This window comes from Halichondria panicea, chromosome 16, assembly GCF_963675165.1.
Source record: "Halichondria panicea chromosome 16, odHalPani1.1, whole genome shotgun sequence".
In the NCBI taxonomy this organism is placed as follows: Eukaryota; Metazoa; Porifera; class Demospongiae; order Suberitida; family Halichondriidae; genus Halichondria; species Halichondria panicea.
The window spans coordinates 4207542-4232799 of record NC_087392.1 but is presented as its reverse complement, the minus strand read 5'-3'; the positions used below and the strand labels follow the sequence as shown (position 1 = coordinate 4232799).

The window sequence follows — 25258 nt, the reverse complement described above, 5'->3', positions numbered from 1 at the left end:
TTACCTCTTACTTAAATCTAGTTAGCCCAAAAGAAACTATTCGTTGTGTAGACGGGTAGTGATGGTCAAACTTGTGTGACCATTAAAAGTTGAGCATATGGTACTAAATTTGCTTTTGCTCTCTCATAGGAACTTGAGTTGGCCACATTGCGAGAGAAAGTGAGTGCCTACCAGGAGGAGTTTGAGAATGTAACTCCACTCAAAGACGAAATTGAGCACCTCAGAGAACGCACAGCTCAGCAAGAAGAGGAGATAAGACGACTAACTGCAGACAACCGAGACCTCACCAGTCAGTTCCAGACACTTCTTGATAGCTCAGAGAAAGCTGACCCTGAAATTGCTCGGAAAGCAATCGAGTACGACACTTTGTTGGCACGATATCATGACTTACAACAGACACGAATAGGCCTTGAGAATGAGGTTCAGCCCTTACGAGAGGAAAGAGCATCAATGCTTCGTGAGAATGCCCTAATGCGAGAAGGAAGCAACCCTGAGAGCTACAGGAAATTGAGGCTTGAATACGACACTCTGAAAGCTCGTTGTGAAGAAGTTGAGAGTGTGTTAGCAATGAACGAGGATACAAATCGTGAGATGCAGACAAAGCTCAATGATGCTACTAACCCCGATATGCTTGTCAGCATCCAAAGCAGAATGAACAGGTACAAATTGGAAAGAGATCAGGCCCGCACGCAAATAGAAGCTCTTGAACAGCAGTTAGCTGTTTCTGAGGTTGGAAGACAAGAAGCCATAGAAAATTTACGTGAAGCTACTGAGCAATCTGAGAGAATTATAAACGAGTTCCAGCAAAATGTAGCCCGGCTGGAAGAGGAGCAAAGTCGCACAGACGACAAAATTTACAGATATAGAGAAGAGCGAAACCAGTCGAAAAAGAGATGTAAAGATATCGAGAAACAGCTTGCAGATTGGAAAGGGTTAATTCTTAAATCACCCCATTTTCCTTCAAGCGACCATGACGACCAGTCCGATACAGCCTCTTACAGCTCCCCTTACCCCCCTAGTGACCAAACAGGCTCTCCTACCAGCGACTATCACCCACAAGCATACACAGACGATCATCACTTCCGGCCTGAAGACCCGCAAACATCTCAGCTCGAAACTGATTTAGCTTCTCTAAATATGGAACCTTCTAAAGCACATCGAAAGCGTACAACATCAGGCAGTCGAGCAAAGCAGTACAAAGAATCATCCTCGTTTGAAATGGCGGACGTGAAGACGAGTGAAGGTACTAAAGTTATGAGCATCGGTAGACCTCGTGGGGCGTTGAATGCCAAAAACAAGCCGAGGGTGGTGATCAAGAGGGGGGAGGAGTTTGAGCAGGGAACACTGATGTTTGTAGGGGAGGTATGTGGAAAGGAACTGGCAGGAATACAAATGGACTGTCGGGTATCAAGTAAGTTTCTATTTTAGTGAATGAATTTTCGCACCTCCATCGTATTTCAGCTTGTAAAAGTTCATGTAGTTTTACTTTAATATACTGCACAGTACACTGTAAATGTACATGTAGCTTAGTCTATCCGACCAAAGCATTAAATACTGTCTACCGTATAGCACTAAATGTTAAATCGAGGCACTTAAATTTTGTGGAATGGCCTCTTAAAAATATTTCGTTGAATAAATTTCGTGGGTTGACTGCTTTATACCCAGGCCACGTTTTTCTTTGCACGTAAGTAAAGAACAATTTCGTGGGAATAGCATTGCTAACTCACGAAAACAGAGAAAATAAAACCCCTCGCGCTATATGGTATAACATAGGAGATAATCAGATTATTGGTAATTACAGTCAAACTGACTGCTACCCTCTCCTGTAAACATGTATGAACCATCCCGCACAGAGCCCAGTGGGTCAGGGGCAAGCATCTCTTCTGGGGACAACGATGGCACCTGCAAGAAGAATGGGAAGAGATATTTCAAATCGTGAGTGCATGAGAATACAAATACAATGTACTTACATGTACATTCATGCTGTTAGTATTTAAACCTTAGCCTTGTACAACACTGACATGATTGTGTTCTACCCACTCAATCTCTCTTGGCAACATGCAAGTTGCAAGCATTAATGCAATGCCCTCCCCCCCCACACACACACGCAGACCTATGGGCTATGCTCTCTATGTGCCAGTGACAAAGGTGTTTGTAGAAATGGAGTCAGCTTACGTCTAACTGTTTTATAGTCATAGTAATAAGTATTCGTGTTTCTTTTGTTGTTTGTTGTTGTTTTTGTTTGTTGTTTGTTACAAGTTTGTTTGAACTGGCGGGCGTTATACGCCCTTGGAGGTATAATTATTCATAATTATGGTGTTCATTATTACTTTTGTCTGTTTTGGAATTCACCCGCGGTGATTAATCGAAGTGTATGCCCCACCGAGAAAAGTGGGCGGAGCTAAGCTAGTTAACAATAGAGTATTAGCAGGAGTACATGTAGTTGGGCGTGGCCCGACCGTCTCCCTGACGGGAGGTCCGGTTGCAAACCTATCTGGGATTTGTTCTAGCGCCACTATAGTGGCGCCCTATCAGATTGCAGCATTTTTCACGTGCTTGGTTACACTTCAGTTTGCATCTAGTTGCGAAACCGCATGCAGTATGCTGTGGTTTACACGTCATCATGTCGGTTAACACCCACTTGAGAAAAAGAATATTCATGGCAGTGTTTACTGCAGAACAAATCCCAGATAGGCTTGCAACCCCGACCTCCCGTCAGGAGACGGTCGAGCCACGCCCAACTCTAGAGTATGTATTCCTGGTATTAGCAAGAGTTTATGATAGAGAGAGAGTATCGAACGTAGGCATACTGTACATCTCAGATGTATGCGGAGAGTAACGTGACTTCCTGTATCTGTCACAAGCTTGGAATTTGCACACTGACCAATCCAAGCGTGGGTGATGTAATCTATCAACCCATCCAAGTGTGGGTGATGTAATCTACTTTCTTGATAGATTACATCACCCACACTGGATTGGTCAGTGTGCAAATTCCAAGCTTGTGACAGATACAGGAAGTCACGTTACTCTCCACATACATCTGATGTACAGTATGCCGCCTACGTTCGATCATAGATTATACTCAATCTATGGTTCGATACTCTCTCTTTATCATAAACTCTTGGTATTAGCTATGGCAGAAGTTGGAACCCATGATGATTTGGCAGCTTACGAGATACAAGACGTGATTGGTTTGGAGGATGCTACTGAGAGGGGGAGGGGCTCTTTTGGAGCTGTGTATGAAGTCGAAGTCTATGGTGTTCCATGTGTAGCCAAATGTCTTCACGATATCCTCATAGGCTATCAGCAGCAGTTCAAGGGACCAATGAAACTAGACGAAGAAGGTGTGGATGCTATACGATCCAAGTTTCGAGACGAGTGCACCCTTCACTGTCAGTTGAGGCATCCGAACATAGTTCAATTTTTGGGTATCCACTATGGGATGTATAGTGGAGAGTTGGCTTTGATTGTCGAGAGGCTTCAGTGGGATTTAGGGAAGTTTGTGGAAGCATATAAAGAGATTTCTGAATCGATCAAAGTATCATTTCTATTGGACGTGGCATATGGTCTTATGTATCTTCACAACCGCACACCTTCTGTTATCCACCGAGATCTCTCTGCTGGTAATGTCCTAATCTCTGGAGAAGGAAAAGCGAAGATAGCTGATTTGGGAGCATCTAAAATTTTTCAAATGTCTGCATTTCAAGCACACACTGCTGGCCAGCCTGGAGCATTTGCTTACATGCCACCCGAAGCTCTTCAACCGAATCCACAATATGACCAGTCATTCGACATCTTCTCGTTTGGTGCAGTTGCTCTTTACACGGCTACTCAAAAGTTCCCTTTTGCTCACGAAATAGCACCTTCGGTTAGAGAGGTACAAAATGGAGAGATACAAATTGCTAAGCGAAGAGTGGCTATTGAACAAGCTCAAAACAGTTGTCTTTTGCCTTTGATTAAAAATTGTCTCTTTGACAACCCACAAAGTCGCCCATCTACGTCGAAACTTTGTATTCACCTGAAACAACTGGCATCACGGAATCCACGAATAAGTGGAGATTTTTCAAAGATACTTGGTAAAGAAAAAGTGAGTGAATACTTTTACTGTCTTAATCACTGCATGTCCTGTATATGCATGTCTGCACACACAATTATTATTATACAGAGCACACGATTCTGTAGTATAAATTTTACTCTTTTTGTCCATTAATTTTAGGATGCAGATATTATATCATTAAAAGAAGAGGTATCGAAGCTTCAAGAACAAACAAGAAGCCAGTTGGAGTTTCGAGAAGTACAGAGACAACATATTCTGAAAATGAGTGCCGATAGAGCAGTATTGATAGAGGAGTATGGAAGTCATGTACAGTCCTTAACGTTGAAATGTGTAAGCTATTATAGTCTAGCTACCGTCAGGAGTGCATGAATAGGAGTATCCGACTCCCATGCACGCACTTCTATAGACAATGCACAAGGCTACATTGTCCAGTATTAGCGTCGTACTACGTACTTATCATAGCAATCACAGAGTGCATAAATACACTTATGGTGCTGACATCATAAGAGTGTCTGTTGATATGTGTAAGCAAGCGCAAAAGAGGTCCGACAACCGTACTCCTATAGCATACATTTTAGTGAATTAATCAGCTTTCATAAATATAATTATGGTGAGCCTTTTGTTTCAAAATGGCGATACAAAATACCATGTGTTGGTGTCCCAAACTAGAAGGATAAATCGACTCGATGTGTTTTATCAACTCGATTTTATCGACTTCATCTGGTAGGGATCGACTCGATGTGTTGTATCAACTCGATTGTATTGGTAGGGATCGACTCGATGTGTTTTATCAACTCGATTTATCGACTTCTTCTGGTAAGGATCGACTCGATGTGTTTTATCGATCGAGATCGATTCCAGGCCGCTGGGAAGAAGAAAGCGAATTTAGAGGGCGGCCTGGAATTGAGGCTATCTAAGCCTATGACTGCACTCTAGCAACGAAGGTGCACAGAGACGCCTAGAGTAGGGACCTTCTAGGACTCCTGCAGGAGGTCACAGCAACCTGGGTCACAGTTAATTAATCACTAATGCTTGTCTACTTGAGACTTGACTTCATGAAACATAACAAGTAAGCTGCTGACAGTGCTGTGACCTCCTTCAGGCGTGCCTGTGGCCTTAAGAGTCTCTGTGTATTGTCTGGAGCCTTCGTTGCTACTTAGTATATAGTACTAGCCGGGATAACTTCTTCTGGTAAGGATTGACTCGATATGTTCTAGTAGATAGCCTCGATTTCAGGCCGCCCTCTAAATTCTGTCTTCTTCCCAGCGGCCTGGAATCGAGGCTAATCCTACGATCCGATGAAACACATCGAGTCGATCCTTACCAGAAGAAGTCGATAAATCGAGTTGATAAAACACATCGAGTCGATCCCTACCAATAAAATCGAGTTGATACAACACATCGAATCATAGACGCATGCTTGAATCGGCCATCGCTTTTTTTTACTAATGATAAGAATTTATTGCATAGCTATAGCAACAGTGACGTCAAACAGTAGTTATAAGCATATATATACATTGATGAAGCATGACAGGAAATAGCTCTGAACATGTACAGTTCTAAACATAGTATACAAGCTACACCGTATAGCAGGTATATTTCGAGGGTATAAACTTTCATGGAATGACCGTTAGAAAGGTTTTCGCGGATTTAATTTTCGCTGAATAGCAGCCTTTATGCATGCAATATTAAATTTGTGGGTATAAATGTTCGCAGTAGATGCTTGATCAGCGAGGAACATTAATACCCTCGAAATATACCCGCTATACGGTATGTGCATGGTTTTGCATGCTTGCCCTCATGATTATATGCAGGGAACAACTACAGTAGAGTCTCGCTATTCCGGCTCTTTAAAGTACGCCTGGTCCCCTCTCAAGCCTAAAGTTCTTGCAGCGATTTGCGGTATTGAGTGGAGGTTGGGCTCAGGTCTCAAAAGGTCACTTTGCCCCAGTGCAATATGTCATATACTGGCACTGCTATTCCTTTGATCTCAGAGGTCAAAAGGCAACAAATCTATATATACAGCCACCTCGATATACTGGCCATTTGGTTTGGCACGGATTGCTGACTAGATGGTACTGCGCAAAACTCACCCTGAAATGCGGCCACTCACTATTCCATGTACTGGCCAGTACTGGCTGCCCCAAACTAGGTTTTCAATGTACGTTTGTTACGGCCGGATATGACGCTTTGGGTGTGGTTTATTAAAGAAAGAGCAGAAATGATTCATTATCCTTCATTATCCTCGAGACAGAACCGCAAAAATTAGTCATTATAGATTCTAGTAAGATTCGAGGTGAGTTCGTTTTTTAGTGGCTATTTTCTGAAATACAGTAGACTCCTCGATCACTCTTGGGACAGTGCAGCTTGGCCGGAATAGCAAGGTGGCTGTATTTTGGAAAATAGCCGCAGCCTAAAAACGACCTTACGTCGAATCTAATGACTACTTTTGCGGTTCTTGTCTCGAGGATAATGAAGGATAATGAGTCATTCTGCTCTCTATTTAATTTATCTGCCGAACCACTCCCAAAATGTCATATCCGGCCGTAACAAACGTATTAGTTTGGGGCAGCCAGCACTGGCCAGTATACGGAATAGCGAGTGGCCGTATTTCAGGGTGAGTTTTGTGCAGTAAACATATAGCTAGCAATCCATGCCAAATCAAATGGCTGGTATATATCGAGGTGGCCGTACTTTAGAGAGCCGAGAGTCTACTGTACAGCCACCTCGCTATTCCGGCCAAGCTGCACTCTTGTCCCAAGAGTGACCGGATTAACGAGAGTTTATAATCACACTTGCGCACTTGTGTGAAAACCACACATCGTTATACCTCGAGGCGTAACCGCACGAGGGATACAGTAAAGCTGACTGTGTGTGTGTCTGTCTAGTTGGGCGGAGTACAACTCTGCGAGTGGTTCACAACAATATACGTTTTTGTTCCAGCTGCATAAAACTTACAAACCCAATCAGATTACAGCGTTCAAGTGGGAAACCTTACAGCTCAATTTAGCTGACAAGACTATAATTATTTCTGCCTCTGCTAAATCTTGTATTATAGGCTGCAGTATCCTTCTACTTTCTCTAAGAACTCTGGGGTCTTTCTTGCATCCGAAAACGGTTATAGCTAGATGTAGTCAAGAGTCAAGCTAGACAATTAATTTCTTTATATCGCACCCCTGAGCCATGCAGTTGTCAGCAAACATAACGATATTCATACTCTGCCTTCAAGTGCCATGCAGTGGAACAAAACATATAGAGTTATTTCATCACGTGAGCGATTTAGCCATCCACCCACACTTTTGCACTCTGGTGTATACAGTTCAATCAAGAGTGCATAAGAAGAGAAGAGTGTCGAACTACTGCGATTACCTGTACACAAAAACTGTGCACAAAGTAATGTGACATCCTGTCAATTGCACGTGAGCAACTCGCAATTGATGACGTTTGCGCATAATTACGCAACGCACAGAATTTGTTAACAGTGAGTGAAGAGTGCAAGTGAAGAGGATCAACCCGACTTTTGTCTCTATTTAGATGATTTTTGTGAAGAGATCGTCTCTTATCAGTGTGCAGTGAGCAGCTCTGAACGTTGAACACAAACGACTAGAATCAAATGTCATTGTTCAATTACCACACCCCTAAAAACGTGACGGTCAACATTTACTAAGAGATTACTAGTAAGTTTACAATACTTCATCACGTGCAAGTCATATTACTTTGTTCACAGTTTTAATGTAGAGGTATCAGTAGTTTGACACTCTTCTCTTCTTATGCACTCTTGGTTCAATAATGCAGCACATTTAGAATGCATCTATCTTTGTACATTGTAACTCTGACTAATACTACAGCTATATAAAATAAAATGTATGTACAACAATCATTTTATCATTGCTGCATTTTATTTTGCTGTGTACATAGTACAGTGGTGATTTTGATGATTTTGGTAGTACAGAATCACAACGTTATTATTAACACAACATGTATAGGATATACCACACCTAAGAGGAGGATATGCACCCATATATCCTCCGCTACCGTGGTTATGTAACCATGGTAGCGGAAGATATATGGGGTGCATATCCTCCGAGTAGGTGTGACATATCTGACTTATACCACGTGACCGCAGCACTATAAAAGGACCTCCCCCTAGCAACAATTCAATCCACGATGCAGACTGCAAAAAAGAACAAGACTATACCGAATTTTGCAGCCGTCAAAGAGCTAGTTGAGCAACACGTCGACTCCTACAGATGCTCAAGAGCTTCCTTGGTCCAAGTGTTGACCATTCGACGTCCCGTACTGGAGTTGCAAGCTCTTTTTGTATCTAAACCGCACCCATGGATCCATGGAAGCTTATAGCCATCTTGTTGAAGAGCACCTTCTGTGTTTCTGCCGTCGCTTTAAGTCTTAGTACTACTGTCAAGCATGGCTCTTTTCTCTTTGCTTACTTTCTTGAACAAATGAAAAACTAAAAAACAACTTGAAAAACTGTGCATGCCTGGGGCTATATGCTAATATTCTATATATCCTACAGCTGTTGACCAATTAGTGGTGACGTAAGTGTGGTATAAATATTAATAATCCTAAGAGTCTGAAGTGGAACATCATCACTACGACGTCAATTGGCAGTGTACTGCGGCAATCACATAACTTCTTTTCTAAGCACCGACAGCACTGAAGATGATCTTGTGATTGCGTACACGCACAATTTTCATCTACAGGTCCACTCGTATCATCAAAACTCGATAGTATTCATTGTGCAGCTTCTTTAGCAGACAAGAAGCTCTTTTTGGCTATCTCCAACTTGAAACATCAATTTTCCTTATTGCATGTCTGCCACTTTTCATGACCATGCATTGTTTAAGGAGGCACTCAGCATCTCATCCCAAATATTGGCAGGCTTACCAAAGCTGCAAATGTGTTGAGTAAATTTGCAAGATCTATCAGTGAGACTATCTCTTGCGCCTTTCCTCTTTTAGATAGCTCATTTTCATGATCACTTCTGCCTTTGATTACTGTAGGGACGATTCATCTTTGTCACGTCCAGAGCGCTTCGAACAGCTTAAATCTCTCTTAGCTCCAGCTGGATATATATATATATATAGTTCTGTAACACAGGCTATGTGACTAATAGTAGCTCACAAAATGAGTAGAAGATTCTTAGGATAGCTTCAGCTGTGGTGCAAAGGCTTTCATACCTCCTTCCTATATGGTCGATTTTTTCCCAGTTAAAAAAAGTAAATAGGCCAGAATTCACGTAACGGTTCACGTGGCAGGCACTTCCGCTCTAGACATTGAGTTGCAACATAGATTACCGTATAGCGGGTATATTTCGAAGGTAAAATGTTCGTGGTTTTCGCGGATTAAGCATGTACTGCGAACATTAATTTTATAACCGCGAATTTAATATTACATGCATGATGCATGCTGCAAAAAGGCTGCTATCCACGAAAATTAAATCCGCGAAAACCTTTCTAAAGGCATTTCCGTGAAAATTTATACCCTCGAAATATACCCGCTACATGCATGTATATACATGCAGTATTGAAGAACTCTGCAAATATCCCTGTAGACCATTATAGAATTCCTTTGAGGTCAAAGGTGAGAATGTAAAGTGCAAGTAAGAGCTAGAGAATGCTAAAGAGAAACAGATTAATGATGCTTTGACCTCCTCTGCTCACACATATCATAATCTTGTTAAAAAAATTTGTAAAAAAATCTGCATCTTGGAATCTTTTCAGCAGTGTAAGGAAGGTGAGAGGGCGGTGGGAGTGCTCCTAGGCCGGCTACTTGCAGTGTCTCTGTACAGCCTGTAGAACAGTGGAGCATCGAGGTGCCTAATGGTGCCTAATCGTAATCGTACACTCTTATGAGCACATGTGATAAAACCTGAAGGTGGATGACGCGCGTCCAACCTCCTCTGCCAGAGTCCATGAAGCCACCAGTCCCTTTTCTCCCGCCCCCGTCCAATATCAGATAAAACGGAGTGGCTGCGAGTCTATGTGTATTTCAGCTGTATTAAACCATATTATAGATACAGTACAATGTAGAAGAAAGGGATAGGCAATGGAAGCGACCTCGAGTTCCGATCTGTGTTCCCCGCGGTTTTGATCGAGGCTTACTTCTAACATGTATTGAGCATCACGTAGCTACACATATTTGCTGATTCGACATGTAGGGTAATAACTGTTACATAACAATCACGTGTTACGAATATTGTCAAGTCAGCAAATATGTGTAGCTACGTTGATGCTCAATGCAGTGACCTTATACCTGAGAACTAACAGGCTAGCTACATAGAAATGATCTTGCAATTGCTGCCTGTTGTTTTTTATTTATATAGGGTAATAACTGTTACATAACAATCACATGTTACGAATATTGTCAAGTCAGCAAATATGTGTAGCTACGTTGATGCTCAATGCAGTGACTTTATACCTGAGAACTAACAGGCTAGCTACATAGAAATGATCTTGCAATTGCTGCCTGTTGTTTTTTATTTATATAGGGTAATAACTGTTACTTATTGCTTTTTAATAAGTGCTGACATCAGCGTTTTACATTCAAATTGCACAGGAAGCGACTCATCACCGACTGTGCAGATATTTTTCCATATCGCACACCCGGAAGTATTATTGCACACTTGTTATTGCACACTAGGAAGTGATTATTATTTGGAATAAAACGTTTTCAGCAGTGAGAGAACAAGAAAAACATAGTTTACACACTTATAATCATGCATTGCAATGTTTATCAGTCTCTTTTCCTGTTTTCTGATGCTCTGTATCACTTCTATGCTCTTTTTGCAGTGAAGCTGAGGGTCAGGAGGTTGTCAGTGTTCATATTTAATGCATCAAACAGGCATCAGTGTTGGGAGTGGGTGCTTTGAGCGGAGTATTGCACATGTAGAAGTGTACTACACCACCATATAAGCCTGTTCAGGCTTGTATAAAGTCATTTTGGCTTCAAAAACGGTTGTCACACTTTTCTTCAGCTATAGCGGCGGTGCATGTTTCCTCTTCTGATACACTGGAGCATGATAGAAAGCAAGCACATGCTGTTTATCCTTCCAGAACTATCCATTTTCAAAACAGGTTGCTGGTTGTCAACGTTTTTCTTGTCTTTTTTTCTTGTCTGTTCTCTACAAAATCTTTAAGTAGCCTTCTGCAAGCTCTCTTGGTGTTCTAGAGTCTTATTTCTTTGTCTTTCTAGCTGTTTTCTTTCTCTTAAACTCGTCTTCAACTGGGAGAACTCAATTTTGTTGCTACGTTGGTTGATAAAGCAACCGCATATTGCGCATGCGCAGATTCAACCTGCATTTTGGTTTCCAAGCAATAAATGCATTATCCCATGGATACTGATGATTATCACGAGTCTGTGCCAGTAACTGCACGAGTGCCTGTAATCATAATAACAATCACGTGTTACGAATATTGTCAAGTCAGCAAATATGTGTAGCTACGTTGATGCTCAATGCAGTGACCTTATACCTGAGAACTAACAGGCTAGCTACATAGAAATGATCTTGCAATTGCTGCCTGTTGTTTTTTATTAGCCATAAGACTCTACAAACGCTGAGTTTTCTGTATCTGAATGTATTTACTGACTCAGCAAAAATTGCTTGGCTTGGTTATGGTTAGATTCCCTCGGCTTCTCCTCGGGCTAACCGCAACCGCGGAGGTTACATAGTTATAGACGCATATTATACTCTTATAGGTGTAGTCTATCTTATATACCTAGACTATATATATTATACGTCCTTGGTATACATGCGTGTACCGGTATTAATAATACAGGACAGAAGTGCTGAGTCACTACAAAGGGGGCAAGAAGAGATTGCTCACTTAAAATTGGAAATGGTTACTCTCAACAAGGAAAAAAACGAAGCAGTAATAAATCAGTCCCAACTTCAGCAAGAGCTCCAGAAAATGCAACGAACCTTTGACATGGAACGACAAGATTCTGCCTCTGGACGGATCTCGCTGGAGAGAGAACTTCAGGAGCTCAAGGATAGGAACACTGCTCTGGAGCATCAGCTCTTGGAGTATGCCGAGACCATCAGTGATCTGTCAAAGGTACTTGTACTTTCGTGAATACCTCCATGCTCTATAGCTGCTGTTGTATGGCAAGCCAATTAAAATTACCAAACCTTTACCCCGGGGTGACGATCACGCTTACCCCAATCACGCTTAAAAGGTAAGTTTACGTAGGGGTGAGGAATCTACCCCGGGGTATAGCTCCTCGTGTTTTTACACATGCATGCTCAGTGTTCCATTTAAGTGCCTCAAAAATTCCACGCTATGTACCGCATAGCGGGAAATTTTCGTGGGATGCAAAATTTCCCTTTTTTCGAGGGCAGAATAGTTAAAACTGGGATAAACTCCCATGCACTTGGTGGGTGTGGTTTCCTGGTATTGAAACTCGAACCAACAAAAATTTATGCTGAGGGCTCTGGAGCCAAATAGTGAAAATTTTCCGCTATATAGTATACGATAGTTGCTAAATAATTATACATTGTTGCCCAGTGAGCGGGCAGATCAAAGCAATCCAGTGCTCAGTATATGGCATGTTGCATCATTACCATGGCAGCCATATATTGCACTGCATTATATAGCATAATGCACTGGGATTATATGCACTTGCACTGCGTGTAAATGCAGTACCGTTCCCGTGGGGAGCAAAAGAAGAATTTTCTATGGAATTCAGCAAAATTGAGTTTTAGCCAACAATCATTAAGTATGCATAGGTAAATTAAATCACAAGCTAGCTACTTAGTAAAGTTGACATTGATAGTAGTACAGTTTGTGCAATTTTTGAACATCTAAGGGCTGTTTGTTGAGCTGCTTGTAACAGGCTTCTCAGTCTCCACGAATGAATCGACAACTGCCTCAGCTGGACGGTCTGGGTACACAATATCTTGGATACGGCCTTTTCTTGAACCATTGACGTTCTCTCATACTTTCGAAGCGCAGTTGTAGTATGATGACCGGTTCTTTCTTGAATCAACTTCTCAGGAACATTTGCCTCAAAAAGTCGTGTAGCGCCAGTAGCTCTGAGACTGTGGTTAGTCTTACCAAGTGTACCAACATTTTCTTTGCTATTCCACCTAGTTGATTTCGTCCAATTGGAGCTAAAGTAAACAATGGGGCATCGACACGATCTCGAAAAAGCTTGTCTTTGGCCTTCCAATAGAACACTGAGCCACTGTCTTGCTTGAATTTTATGTGGAAGCTTTCGGATGTACAGCTTTAGAATTAAGACATTTTAGCACCTATCGTTTAGCGATTGATCGGCGTATTGCATGCATGCTTGATAATTTATTGTCGTCAGCAGAATCCTTGTAACTTCCAGATCTATTCTTTGACCCGTTCTTCGTATACGTGATGTGTTCGACACCATCATCAAAGCCAAAGGAAAATTGATTAATCTTAAGGAGCTTGTGTTCTGTCCACCACGCAAACAAAGCACCGTTCCTCCGTTCATGTAAAAAACAGTGTTCAACAAGGTAGTTGGGTTGTTGACTCCTAGAACACCTTCGGTCCACAAATTGTCTTGTTCGTCGTGAGTGATGACAGCAGTGTGCTTATAATAACAGAAGCACCTACACCTTGTGTTCTGAGACTGCGTGCAACTGTGTCTTTAGTTGCTCAGAGGCCAATAAATCGACTAAATTGGGGACATCTGGGTTAAGGTCTTTCATATACCTTTTAATACCACACAAAAGAAGAGAGAGAGATGAATTAGGAAATCTAGAACCATCTTTCTTGTGCACTTCAATGGACAACCACTTGTTTATAGCAGTAGAATCAGACAATGTAAAGAAGTCCTTAGGCACTGGATCATCATCATCTTTTCGCCACTCTGCCCAGTTTAGAATGATTTCACTGCCCATGCAGTCAGTATTAGTAAAACCTACTGGTTTTACAAGGATTTGCAGTGTGTTTGCCTGTGTTTAACATATTTCGACTCCTGTTCAAACTGTTCTATCTCTTCAGGGAAAGGCCACATCAAGAAACTGAATGGACAGATAGTTATGCCTCGGTGCGCATGCGCAAGCGAGGTATACGGTAGTGTGTTTGTGTGTCTGTGTGTCTGTGTGTGTGTGTGTGTAGACTGTTTCAGCTGCTCAAGGATCAATGAAGTGCAAGTAAGAGTTTCTATAGGCTTCTAGTCATGTTTTCTTGGCTTGGTATTTGTGGATTTGCAAAATAAAGCTTCGTTCTCGAGTTATGCCTAGTTTTGCTTACTTGGAATGCCATTGCAGCCTTTTCAGAAGAGTCCGTAGCAAAACTTGTTCACCGAGTGTTGCTACTCTACTTAGTAGTTAGCTCTGCACTAGAACGCTAGCTATTGATAGCTGCAAGAGTGAGAAGAGAGCTGCAAGGCTCTGCTGACGTACTTAACTTGCAGCCATTAGACTTGAACTTTTGGCGTCGATCGTTATTAACAACAATCATCGTCGATCATTACCCACTCTTTGAGTTTCCCTGTGGATTCTGCATGCAGCAAAATTAAAAATGTTCATCATGATAATTATATAATCAATGTGTGTATAAAAGCTAGCTATAGTAGCTTTATGTTATGTAGCTTTGGCACCTCCACCGAGGCATCAGCACCCGCGGTGCTTTCATTTATTTAGCTTTTTCTCTCTTTGTATCTCTCATTTCATAATCCATGAACGTTTTAATGAATGAATATTGTCATTTTAAAAGTGTACTATTTCGACGTTTCACTGCTCTTTGTCTGACTGACTATGAGTGAGTACCGTATAAGCTCTTTTTAAGGCGCCCCTCTAAAGATGCGCCATGAAGCCTCCAAAGTAATTTTTGAAACTCCAAATGGAGCTCCACATGTGTGCATGAGTAATTGGTAAATAGAGGTAATGAGCAAACAGATCACAGAATTCTTTCTTCCACATCTGGGCAGCCCTCAAGCCAAAACGAACCACAGTACCTCTTTAACGTGTGCAACCTATGCACAGGCTTGTTGGAAGACCAAAAAAACTGCTGCAAGGGTTCTACATTCAGAGTCCATTTTGCAAAGCTATTTTACCTATAATTAGAAGGAGCCCCTCTAAAGACGCGCCATCCAGCCTCAAAACTAATTCTCCAACCTCCTAATAGAGGCACCTTTACCAACGTAATTATTTTAATGTGGCGCCTTAAATAGAGCTTATACGGTAACTAAAGTAAGTTTCTGGTTTCTTGCCCAGCATTTGCTCCAAGTACAGCCATCTCCAGGACATTCTGCACAGGGTTTCCAAACAACTACAACCTGGATTACAAAGCTCTTCTTCAGATTTGCGATTGCTTCCACGAGGCAGATGACCTCTCAGGCTTTCTCTTACCTAGACAATTCTGCCATCTTTAATGACCGCGTTGTGGCCAAATAATAGATAGGCGCGGCTAAGAAACCGTGCGCCTGTTGTGCCACAAATTCTAAAGTCAGTGCAGCTAGTGCTTGCCTGACGTGTTGCTTTTCTTCACACTGTTCAGCTCTAGCTCCCTTCCTCTGACAGGTATGCTGTATGCACTGGCTAGATATCATGCTCTTGAAATAACTTGAACATATCAAGCAATAATTATTACTCATTACTATATTAGTCCTGTCTTCTCTTCTTGAACTTCTGCATGTACTGCCTCTTGACGTTCCACTTATGCATGTCATAATAATTATGTAAATTTATACTTTTGTACTGAAAAAGAAAGGGAATCCGACTAGAAAAACTGCAATGTGTCTAGGATTGGCCGGGGAACCACCAAAAAGCATGGAAACAAGAAATCAGACAAGAGCATAACTCCAATCCGTTACAACATCATGAACATGTACAACTAGTGTGTTAATACGTTACATTATAGCATATAGACTGTGTTCCAGATCCATCTATCAGCTTCCACCCACCACATCATTTCATCACCAGTATATATACTGCATGTCACTACGCATGGGTGGACTGTGTATACCTGTGCTTAAAAAATGCATGTATTACGAAAATCAATTCATCACAAATCATCATGATCATATTTTTATGCCCGCAAATTCCAATATGGATGTATAAATATATAGGGATTGGTCATCACCCCACCAGTAAAAATTGCGTGGATTGGCCGGGAAAATATGGAAAACTACCAGTATACATGTGAATGACGTTGTAACGGATTGGAGTTATGCTCTCGTTTGATTTCTTGTTTCCACGCTTTTTGGTGGTTCCCCTGGCCAATCCTAGCAATTTTTCACATTGCAAATGTTTTTCTAGTTGGATTTGACCTAGTGTTAGAGGGAACGAATCCCTTGGAAAATTCCTGGAGAGATATGGAGGACGTAACAGCAACATTTCTGTCTTCTTAGGGCGCTTACTTGCAGGGGGCATGTTCTCTTTTGTCATTTCTTCTAAATAATCGTCTTGGAAGATTTGTTTAGCTTCAGGGGTTATCCAGTCCAACATTTCGTCACTTATTCTTCGCTGTTCGTCAGGAATGGTCCACCAGTCGATCTCTAGCTCCTCCGTAGCTGCTGAAAAAGAGCTCTTCTTCATTGACTAGAAAAACTGTTGTTATGGAAGCATATAGTTTGACATCATTCGTTATTATGGAAGCACCAATCAGAAGAGTTGACGTCATAGCGTTTGGACAACCAGTTAGTTATTGCAGGCGCCCTCGTGCAACATGCCATATATTGCACTCGTGTTGGGCAATAACTAATACATGTACCCTCTTGCTTTCACCAAACCCATGACCATGCTCTTGTCATGGATACTTTTTACAAAGGATGATGGTGTCGATCAGCTCTACCCTACTGCATTGCAATTCGCCACACATCAATGCACTCCGGTTGTACCAATAATTTATTGAACTTGACCAAAGGACCTGGAGGTATGACAAGTGTGCACCTAGACATTCAGTCGTGTGACAGAATCAGCATTTCAATATGTGTATATAGCCTGTACATGTATAATTATAATAGCCTCTGTTGAGATACTTACATGCATCTTTTAGCAATGAAGGTGTTCCAACAAAATGTTACATGGTACTGTCATGGGCGTAGAAAAAGAGAGGGCATGCAACGTACTGACTATCAACCCTACATAATAGTTAGACACTGTTTTGGAGGTGTCTATGGGATTTAGAAGCCCAAAGGTACTGATTTAGTATCTCGAGTGTAGCGAGGGTACTACAAGTGGCTGAGGGCTTATAAATCACATGCATGTGGACACTGACAAAAAAGTGTCTAGATCTAGTGTGCATGCGCAAACCTTGACTACAATACAAATTAATTACTTCACAACGGAATACTATAGGTATACTAAGTAAGTTGCAGGTATACTAAGTCACATAGTACATACGGAACGCCGTTTGCGACAAAATTCAGGCAGAATGTGATAGGCGTGTGCATCTAATATAAAATAGATTTTTGAAGATCGATTTTTAATAATCGATTTTTTACAGTTGATTTTCGATTTACACGTGAACGATCTTTGACAATCGATAAATTCAATTTTTGATAATCGATTATTGAAATTCGATTTTAGAACTGCTCTGAAGGGGGCTGAGGGGGTCCCTGTCTAAAGCTGTATCACGTGAGACTATCTTTAGAGAAATTTTGCATTGAAGAAGCCACTATTCATGACTTCTATTCTATCTGGAATCACCAAACTCTTTCTCAGCTCTTTCTCTAAGCACACACAAGATGGCCAAATAAAACAGTGCTGGCGAGAAAACATACAAAAATGGGTGCACGAAGGAACTAAATAAGATAGCACCAACTGAACAGTTCTAAAATTAATGATTTTTACTGTAACTTATGGCCCTCCTTTTTAATGGTTCCAAAAACAATAATGTTTCGCTTTTGCGTTATAGTCTATCATGTGAGATAGCTAACCAAGCCAAGCTTTGATTCCAGGCCGCGGAGAAGGAGTTTGTGCATGTTCTGAGTTTCAAGGGCGGCCTAACTGTAGCCTTGAATCCATTTTGATCGGCCTGGATTCGAAGCTAGTATCAGCGATTTTTGTAATCGATTTTCAAAAATCGATCATCAAAAATCGAATTTCTAATCGATTATCAAAAATCGAATTTCAAAAATCGATTATCAGATCGATTGTCAAAGATCGTTCACGTGTAAAACAAAAATCAACTGTAAAAAATCGATTTTATATTGGATACACACGCCTATCAGATTCTGCCTGAATTTTGTCGCAAACGGCGTTCCATAAGTACATGTATGCCTTCTCTGGGGCACTTTTCCCATGTAGTTCCCATATATCAACTAGTGTCTAAAGCCACAGACCATAATTATAATAATATGTACTGTAAACAAAAATCTATTGATAGAATTTATATTTAGATACTGTACTTTTCTACTGCCCACTTTAGTTTTGCTCACAAGCTATTGCATGCCCTCTCTCTTTTTATACGCCCTTGGAACTGTATTTTAGAAATGAATATCAACAAGTATAAGTCTGTGGACCTCAATTTTTATTCCATCAAATCCCACGGAATACCTTAGTCGTTCTAGATCTGTATGCAATCACTATCTGCACACACACCTATTAGTCCCCTAGGCCCGCTATGGCTACTAACCCCAACCCCATTCCTGGTCTAAGTATGAGTGAAGCCAATCCCACCCACTGCCCTCTGTGCAACACCCCTGTCGCCGGTAGTGGCGGGCTACAGCTGCACTACTTCACCAGTTGTGAGACCTATGATAGACGTGAGTTATAGCAAGTATATAGTTGATAATTGGGAAGAATTTTCAATGGTCTATAATTACCCGAGGCCGTGCCGTGGCCAGTGGGTATAGCAGTTGTTTGGTTTGTCTATTTTAATATCTGAGTCTACTTACCTGGATGTCATAGCACTGCGTTTACAGCATTGATAGCCTTCACACAACAAGTTATTAGTTTTAATAGTGGCAGATTTTCATGTTAAAGCCTCGTTGTTGAATAAAAGTGAGCAATTGGAACTTGCACGTTGGATAGCCAGCCTATTATCAAGTGTGCATAAGAAGAAAAGAGTGTCAAACTACTGATACTTCTACACAAAAACTGTGCACAAAGTAACGTGACATCCTGTCAATTGCACGTGAGCAACTCGCAATTGATGACGTTTGCGCATAATTATGCAACGCACAGAAGTTGTTAATAGTGAGTAAAGAGTGCAAGTGAAGAGGATCAACTCGACTATTGTCTCTATTTAGATGATTTTTGTGAAGAGATCGTCTCCTATCAGTGTGCAGTGAGCAGCTCCACAAGCTCTGAACGTTGAACGTTAACAACTAGCTAGAATTGTTCGATTACCACACCCCTAAAAACGTCACAGTTATTTACTAGGAGATTACTAGTAAATTTACAATACTTTATCACGTGCGAGTCATGTGACTTTGTGCACAGTGTTTGTGTAGAAGTATCAGTAGCCTCGAGACCAGGCCGATTAAAATACGGCCTAGTCTCTATTGCATGGGTGATAGTGCACATGCGCAAACTGAGTTCCCCAGAATCTGGGGAATTCGTTCACGTTAGTAAACCTTTGTAAAATTATACCGTAAACTAGTTTGTTTACTAGTTTCTTTCCGTATTATTTTTAACAAATACTTGTCTCCTGTGGCTTTATGCCCTCTATTGTGTTGTCAAGAAGGCTTACACACTTGTCTAAAGCCAGAAGAGGCTCTCTACGATGGTTCTATGGTTGCAGTTGGAAGCACAAAGTCAAAGACTTGCCATAGTCTGTCAGAAACCCTTTTAAGTCTTTAAACTCTCTCTCCTGTGAAGCTGTGGCTTATGTTCTCTATTGTGTTGTCGAGAAGGTTTGCACACTATTCTGAAACCAGAAGAGGCTCACATCTACCTCTACGATGACCCTATGGCTGCAGTTGGAAGCACAAAGTCAAAGACTTGCCATAGTCTGTCAGAAACCCAGTTCAAAACATCACGACCATCCAACCATCATAGAGGTAGATGAGAGCCTCTTCTGGCTTCGTGTGCAAGCCTTCTCAACACAACACCATAGAGAAGGCCACAGCTAGCTAGTTAGCTAGGCTATAAAAAGCTTCATATAAATAGTAGATAGTACATGGGCGTGGACGGCCACGCCTATAATTAATTACACATGCAATAGGTACCAGGCCGTATTTTAATCGGCCTGGATTCGAGGCTAAAGTATCAGTAGTTCGACACTCTTCTCTTCTTGCAACTGAAGTGATCCTTTACCAGGATCAGTGGTACTGTAGAAAACTATATCTATGGTTTGTTGCTTCCTTACTATAATCATGTTAATAGCCGAGGGTTAGCACTTCATTAATAGCCGAGGTTCAGTGCTCTAGTTACAGTGTTTGTAGTCCATTCAACCATTGCATGTTTTGTTTTTGTCAACAGTTTAAAGAAGTACAGGGGAGGCTCCCTATTAATTTCCCCTGCTATACAATTTTTCGGCAGAGGAGGGAGGACACAATAGGCACTAATTACGACCGTTTAGAATATTTTCTTTCTTTATAATTGCTTTATTGGACACGCCCACCCACGAATAAAGCTAGGCATTGCCACGTGTGTCCAATGTACAGAGATATATAGAAAGAAGAGATAAAACGTTCGAAGAACTGAATAAAAAGGTCATAATTAGTGCTTACGGTTAATTAATCCTGTGTCCCCCCCTTCTCTGGTTCTATATAGTGTCCAATGAGCAGCCACGCCTCAATCCAAGTGCCACACTCCCCACTTCTCAACATAAAACATTTCGAGAGCCCCCCAAACAAAGAGACGACCATCACTTCCAGCTCGAAACTGAACTAGCTTCTCTAAATATGAAACCTTCCAAAACACATCGAAAGCGTACAACATCTGGAAGTCGAGCAAAACAGTACAAGGACCTGGAGGTATGACAAGTGTGCACCTAGGCATCCAGTCGTGTGACAATGATTGCTGAATCAGCATTTCAACATGTGTATATAGCCTGTACATGTATAACTATAATAGCCTCTGTTGAGATACTTACATCTTTTAGCAATGAAGGTGTTCCAACAAAATGTTACATGGTACTTGTCATGGGCGTATAAAAAGAGAGGGCATGCAACGTACTGGCTACCAACCCTACATAATAGTTAGACACTGTTGTGGAGGTGTCTATGGGATTTAGAAGCCCATGCAAAGGCTGATTTAGTATCTCGAGTGTAGCGAGGGTACTACAAATGGCTGAGGGCTTATAAATCATATGACACTGACAAAACAGTGTCTAACTCATTTAGATCTAGTGCGCATGCACAAACCTTGCTCTTGAGGCTTGACTACAATACGTGACAATTACTTGACAATGGAATACTATAGGTATACTAAGTAAGTTGCAGGTATACTAAGTCACATAGTACGTGTATACCTGCTCTGAGGCACTTTTCCCATGTACTTCCCATATCAACTAGTGTCTAAGTAAAACTAAAGCCACAGACCATATAATAATTGTACTGTACACAAAAAATCTATTGGACTTTTCCACTGCCCACTGTAGTTTTGCTCACAAGCTATTGCATGCCCTCTCTCTTTTTATACGCCCTTGGAACTGTATTTTAGAAATGAATATCAACAAGTATAAGTCTGTGTACCTCAATTTTTAGGTATGTTTTTTCCATCAAATCCCACGTACGGAATACTTTAGATCTGTATGCAATCACTATCTGCACACACACCTATTAGTCCCCTAGGCCCGCTATGGTTACTAACCCCAACCCCATACCTGATCTAAGTATAAGTGAAGCCAATCCCACCCACTGCCCTCTGTGCAACACCCCTGTCGCCGGTAGTGACGGGCTAGCGCTGCACTACCTCACCAGTTGTGAGACATGATGGACGTGAGTTATAGCAAGTATATAGTTATTGATAATTGGGAGGAATTTTCAATGGTCTATAATTTTCAATGGTCTATAATTACCCGAGGCCGTGCCGCGGCCCAGAGGAGGTTGGCCACGCGTCATCAACCATGTGACATTCCTAAGGTCTCTGCTCACGTTACCATAGATACCGAATAACTGTAATAAAAAGTTATGGATACTCTTGCTTTGCTGACTTGTAACACCGGACTAGCTGTATCTGTTGTCTGGCTGGACCAAGATTAGCTAGACTATAGGGTAGAGTATAGTTCAGCGGTGCTGTCTGTATGCAGCTTGCATTGTACTGGCTGGCAAGAATCTAGTAAACACTGTTTGCACTGATAACTCGCCAGAATAGAGGGGATCGCTGGGGATCGGGTTGGTTAATGAAAGTTTTATATTCAAAAGAAGCCAGAGAGGCACCTAAAGTTTGCCTTCAGTCTCTAATGACCGTGCAACATCAGCTAGAAGTTTACATAGAACTCATTGTCAATTTTTGTGCCAGCTCAGCAAAAAAAGTGGTGCACGTGATCGTGTCCAACCTCCTCTGGCTGCGGCACGTGGGTATAGTAGTCGTTTGGTTTGTCTGTTTTAATATCTGAGTCTACTTACCTGGATGTCATAGCACTGCGTTTACAGCATTGATAGCCTTCACACAACAAGTTATTAGTTTTAATAGTGGCAGATTTTCATGGTTGTTGAATAAAAGCGAGCAAGAACTAAGAAGCTTGGAACTTGCACGTTGGCTAGCTAGCTTATATGTACACGCGACCTTTAATTTATTCGAGGTACATATTTGCAGCTGAAGTGATTCTTTACCAGGATCAGTGGTATTGTAGAAAACTATGTCTTTGGTTTGTTGCTTCTTTACGTTAATGCTCTAGTTACAGTGTTTGTAGTCCATTCAACCATTGCATGTTTTGTTTTTGTCAACAGTTTAAGGGAAGTACAGGGGAGGCTCCCTATTAATTTCCCCTGCTATATAATTTTTCGGTGTATAATGTGTACTTTCCCTATTCTACAGCAGAGGAGAGAGGACACAATAGGCACTAAGTTAACACTGCAAAAAATTTTGTTTGAAACTACATTGCATAATCGTTTTAACATTATTCTTAAACAGTTGAATCAACTTAATATTTAGTAAAATAAAAAGACAACGTTAAAATAATCAGTATATGTGGTTTTAACTTAAAATATTGTAGAACCACACAATGTCTTTTATTTCTACAATAATTTACATAGAATCTATTATTGATATCTTAAATCAAACTAACAAACTCATTTTGATTAAATTATATTTGAAACTCTATCATGCAGCATGTTAGAATACAATATATAAATTTAGATTTAACAATAATAATATTAATTTTGTTCTAACACAGGCACACATATAATTATATACAATCAATATTTTTAACAATCCATTTATAATAGCATGAGTGATGTGAAATTATATATACAGTCATGAACATTGTAAGCAAGTTTGCATAGAACCATAGATATAGAGGACCTAGAGAAACTAAATGAAATTGTGGGCGTGGCTATGCTAAGTCTAAGATTGCGCATGCTCAGTAGATCTAGATCTGTGAAACCATGTGCTCCAAAAAAAGAGAAGACACCCTTACTATAATTATGCTGGACATTTGCTGCTATAAATCTGACTGTGATGATACTTCTGTGAGAGGTGAGGGACAGACATGAAGTGTTCTCAACAGTATAATTATAAAACTTTAATAGGTATGACTGTGACTCGACTACACCAAGTGGATGATGATACTTCTAGTTCTGTAAGAGGTGAGGGACAGACATGAAATGTTCTCAACAGTATAATTATAAGGCTTTAATAGGTATGACTGTGACTACACCAAGTGGATGATGATACTTCTGTGAGAGGTGAGGGACAAGCATAAAGTGTCTAGTTTTCTGGTGAACACTGTCACTGTCAATATACCTCTAAGCATATACTTTTTCCTACAGAAATTCCTTAAACTGGCAAGCTTGACATGCGAGAACAAACGAAACAAACAGACGAATGGATAGAAGTGGCGTCATTGTTGGATATCCTCTCGGTGATTGATAATACACGGTAATAATTAATATCAATAACAATGATGTATTTACTATTATAGGTGGACTCTGCATGGTCAAGAGTGATCGGTCTGCTATACTTGTGAGTCCAGTATGTTACACCAAGGAGAATTACTATTATTAATTTAAAACTGTCCTTCTAATTTAACATTGTATACCATTGTCTCACTCAGTTGTCACGAACGTTTCCTATCACTATTTTTGTATTAACATATTATTTATTGAATTGAATAATAATTGTTATACCGATTCATTTGTAAATCGTTGTTTTAGGAATTTATTTAGCTATAATGAGTCTTATTTATTATAATAAGTATTTTCTTAATGGTTGTTTTAATGTATGGCTTAAGTAGATTTGACAATAAAACACAATAGTTTTAACCTAGCAATAATAATGTTAAAACTACATTTATACATTAATACTTATAAGTATTTTTAAATAGTTGTTATAATTATTACATAAAAGTTGAATTGACGCTTTTTGTACTTCGTTAAAGCTACATTAATAAATGTCACCTCAGTTTCAATTGTTTTGACCATTAAAAAAATTGTTAAATTGATTAATTTTTTTTGTAGTGAATTATAGTTAGAACATGGGCATGAGGTATCTATGTGTTATAGTGTCCCAAAGCTCGAGGGCTTTAGCCCGAGGGATGAGGGACACTATAACCATAGATACCGAATGCACATGTTCTAACTGATTTAGATCCCAAAACCTATTGGCTACTAGAAATGCACTAGCTTAGCAACAGTCAACCTATATAAACAGCCAACCTAGCAACTGCATCATTATTCTTTTGAAAACTAATATCTGAAGTTGGCATCTCTGTGTCTCTACTAAATCTGTGGTCTCTATTCAAGTCAACCCTGTTCCTTCACCTCAGTTTGATGGACAAAATTATAGTCCTAGCTCCACCCACAAAACGGAAACATCCAGCTCCTCCCCCAGTTTTGCAGCAAACAAGCCCAGCACACTTCCCAAGAAACGAGCGGCTCTCACAAAGCGAAAGGAAGACACTTATAAGCTATAATTTGCAGCAAACAAGCCCAGCAAACGAGCGGCTCCTATACTACTCTTGAACAAAGCGAAAGGAACTTTAGGAAGAAGCCAAAGCTAGAATCCCAGCACTTCCATACATCCAGCTCCTCCCCCATGCAGCCTTGCAGCAAAAAAGCACAGAACACTACCCAAAAAACGAGCGTCTCCTACTGCTTTTGAACAAAGCCAAAAAAAGAAACTAGAGCTTCTCTCTTTCATTCTAGTTC

General features: G+C 40.7%; 2 protein-coding genes across 16 annotated transcripts in view; both read left to right on the top strand.

Annotated features, from left to right (window-relative positions):
• LOC135349683 (uncharacterized) overlaps nucleotides 1–25258 on the top strand; it is a 32458-nt gene that overhangs the window by 4711 nt on the left and 2489 nt on the right. Inside the window, exons 9-11 of one of the 2 annotated variants that reach the window (XM_064548239.1) lie at nucleotides 130–1411; nucleotides 1854–1935; nucleotides 2112–2335. In XM_064548239.1, the coding sequence (XP_064404309.1) occupies nucleotides 130–1411; nucleotides 1854–1935; nucleotides 2112–2181 (1434 nt within the window). In that variant the 3' untranslated portion in view covers nucleotides 2182–2335. Of the gene's footprint in view, nucleotides 1–129; nucleotides 1412–1853; nucleotides 1936–2111; nucleotides 2336–25258 lie in introns of those variants that run through there. The other variant, XM_064548240.1, reaches the window with a different exon arrangement.
• Nucleotides 3039–24331, top strand: LOC135349685 (uncharacterized). 14 transcript variants are annotated; one of them, XM_064548242.1, is made up of 11 exons: nucleotides 3040–4087; nucleotides 4217–4387; nucleotides 11854–12132; nucleotides 18607–18763; nucleotides 20718–20920; nucleotides 21732–21886; nucleotides 22929–23588; nucleotides 23642–23698; nucleotides 23752–23797; nucleotides 23882–23973; nucleotides 24034–24331. In XM_064548242.1, the coding sequence occupies exons 1-6, from the start codon at nucleotides 3044–3046 to the stop codon at nucleotides 21879–21881; spliced, it is 2004 nt and encodes a 667-aa protein (XP_064404312.1). In that variant the 5' UTR covers nucleotides 3040–3043; the 3' UTR covers nucleotides 21882–21886; nucleotides 22929–23588; nucleotides 23642–23698; nucleotides 23752–23797; nucleotides 23882–23973; nucleotides 24034–24331. The 14 variants fall into 14 exon arrangements, with proteins under 14 accessions (XP_064404322.1, XP_064404312.1, XP_064404316.1 ...); XM_064548246.1 differs by having other exon boundaries at nucleotides 23882–23990; nucleotides 24054–24331; XM_064548244.1 differs by having other exon boundaries at nucleotides 23882–23990.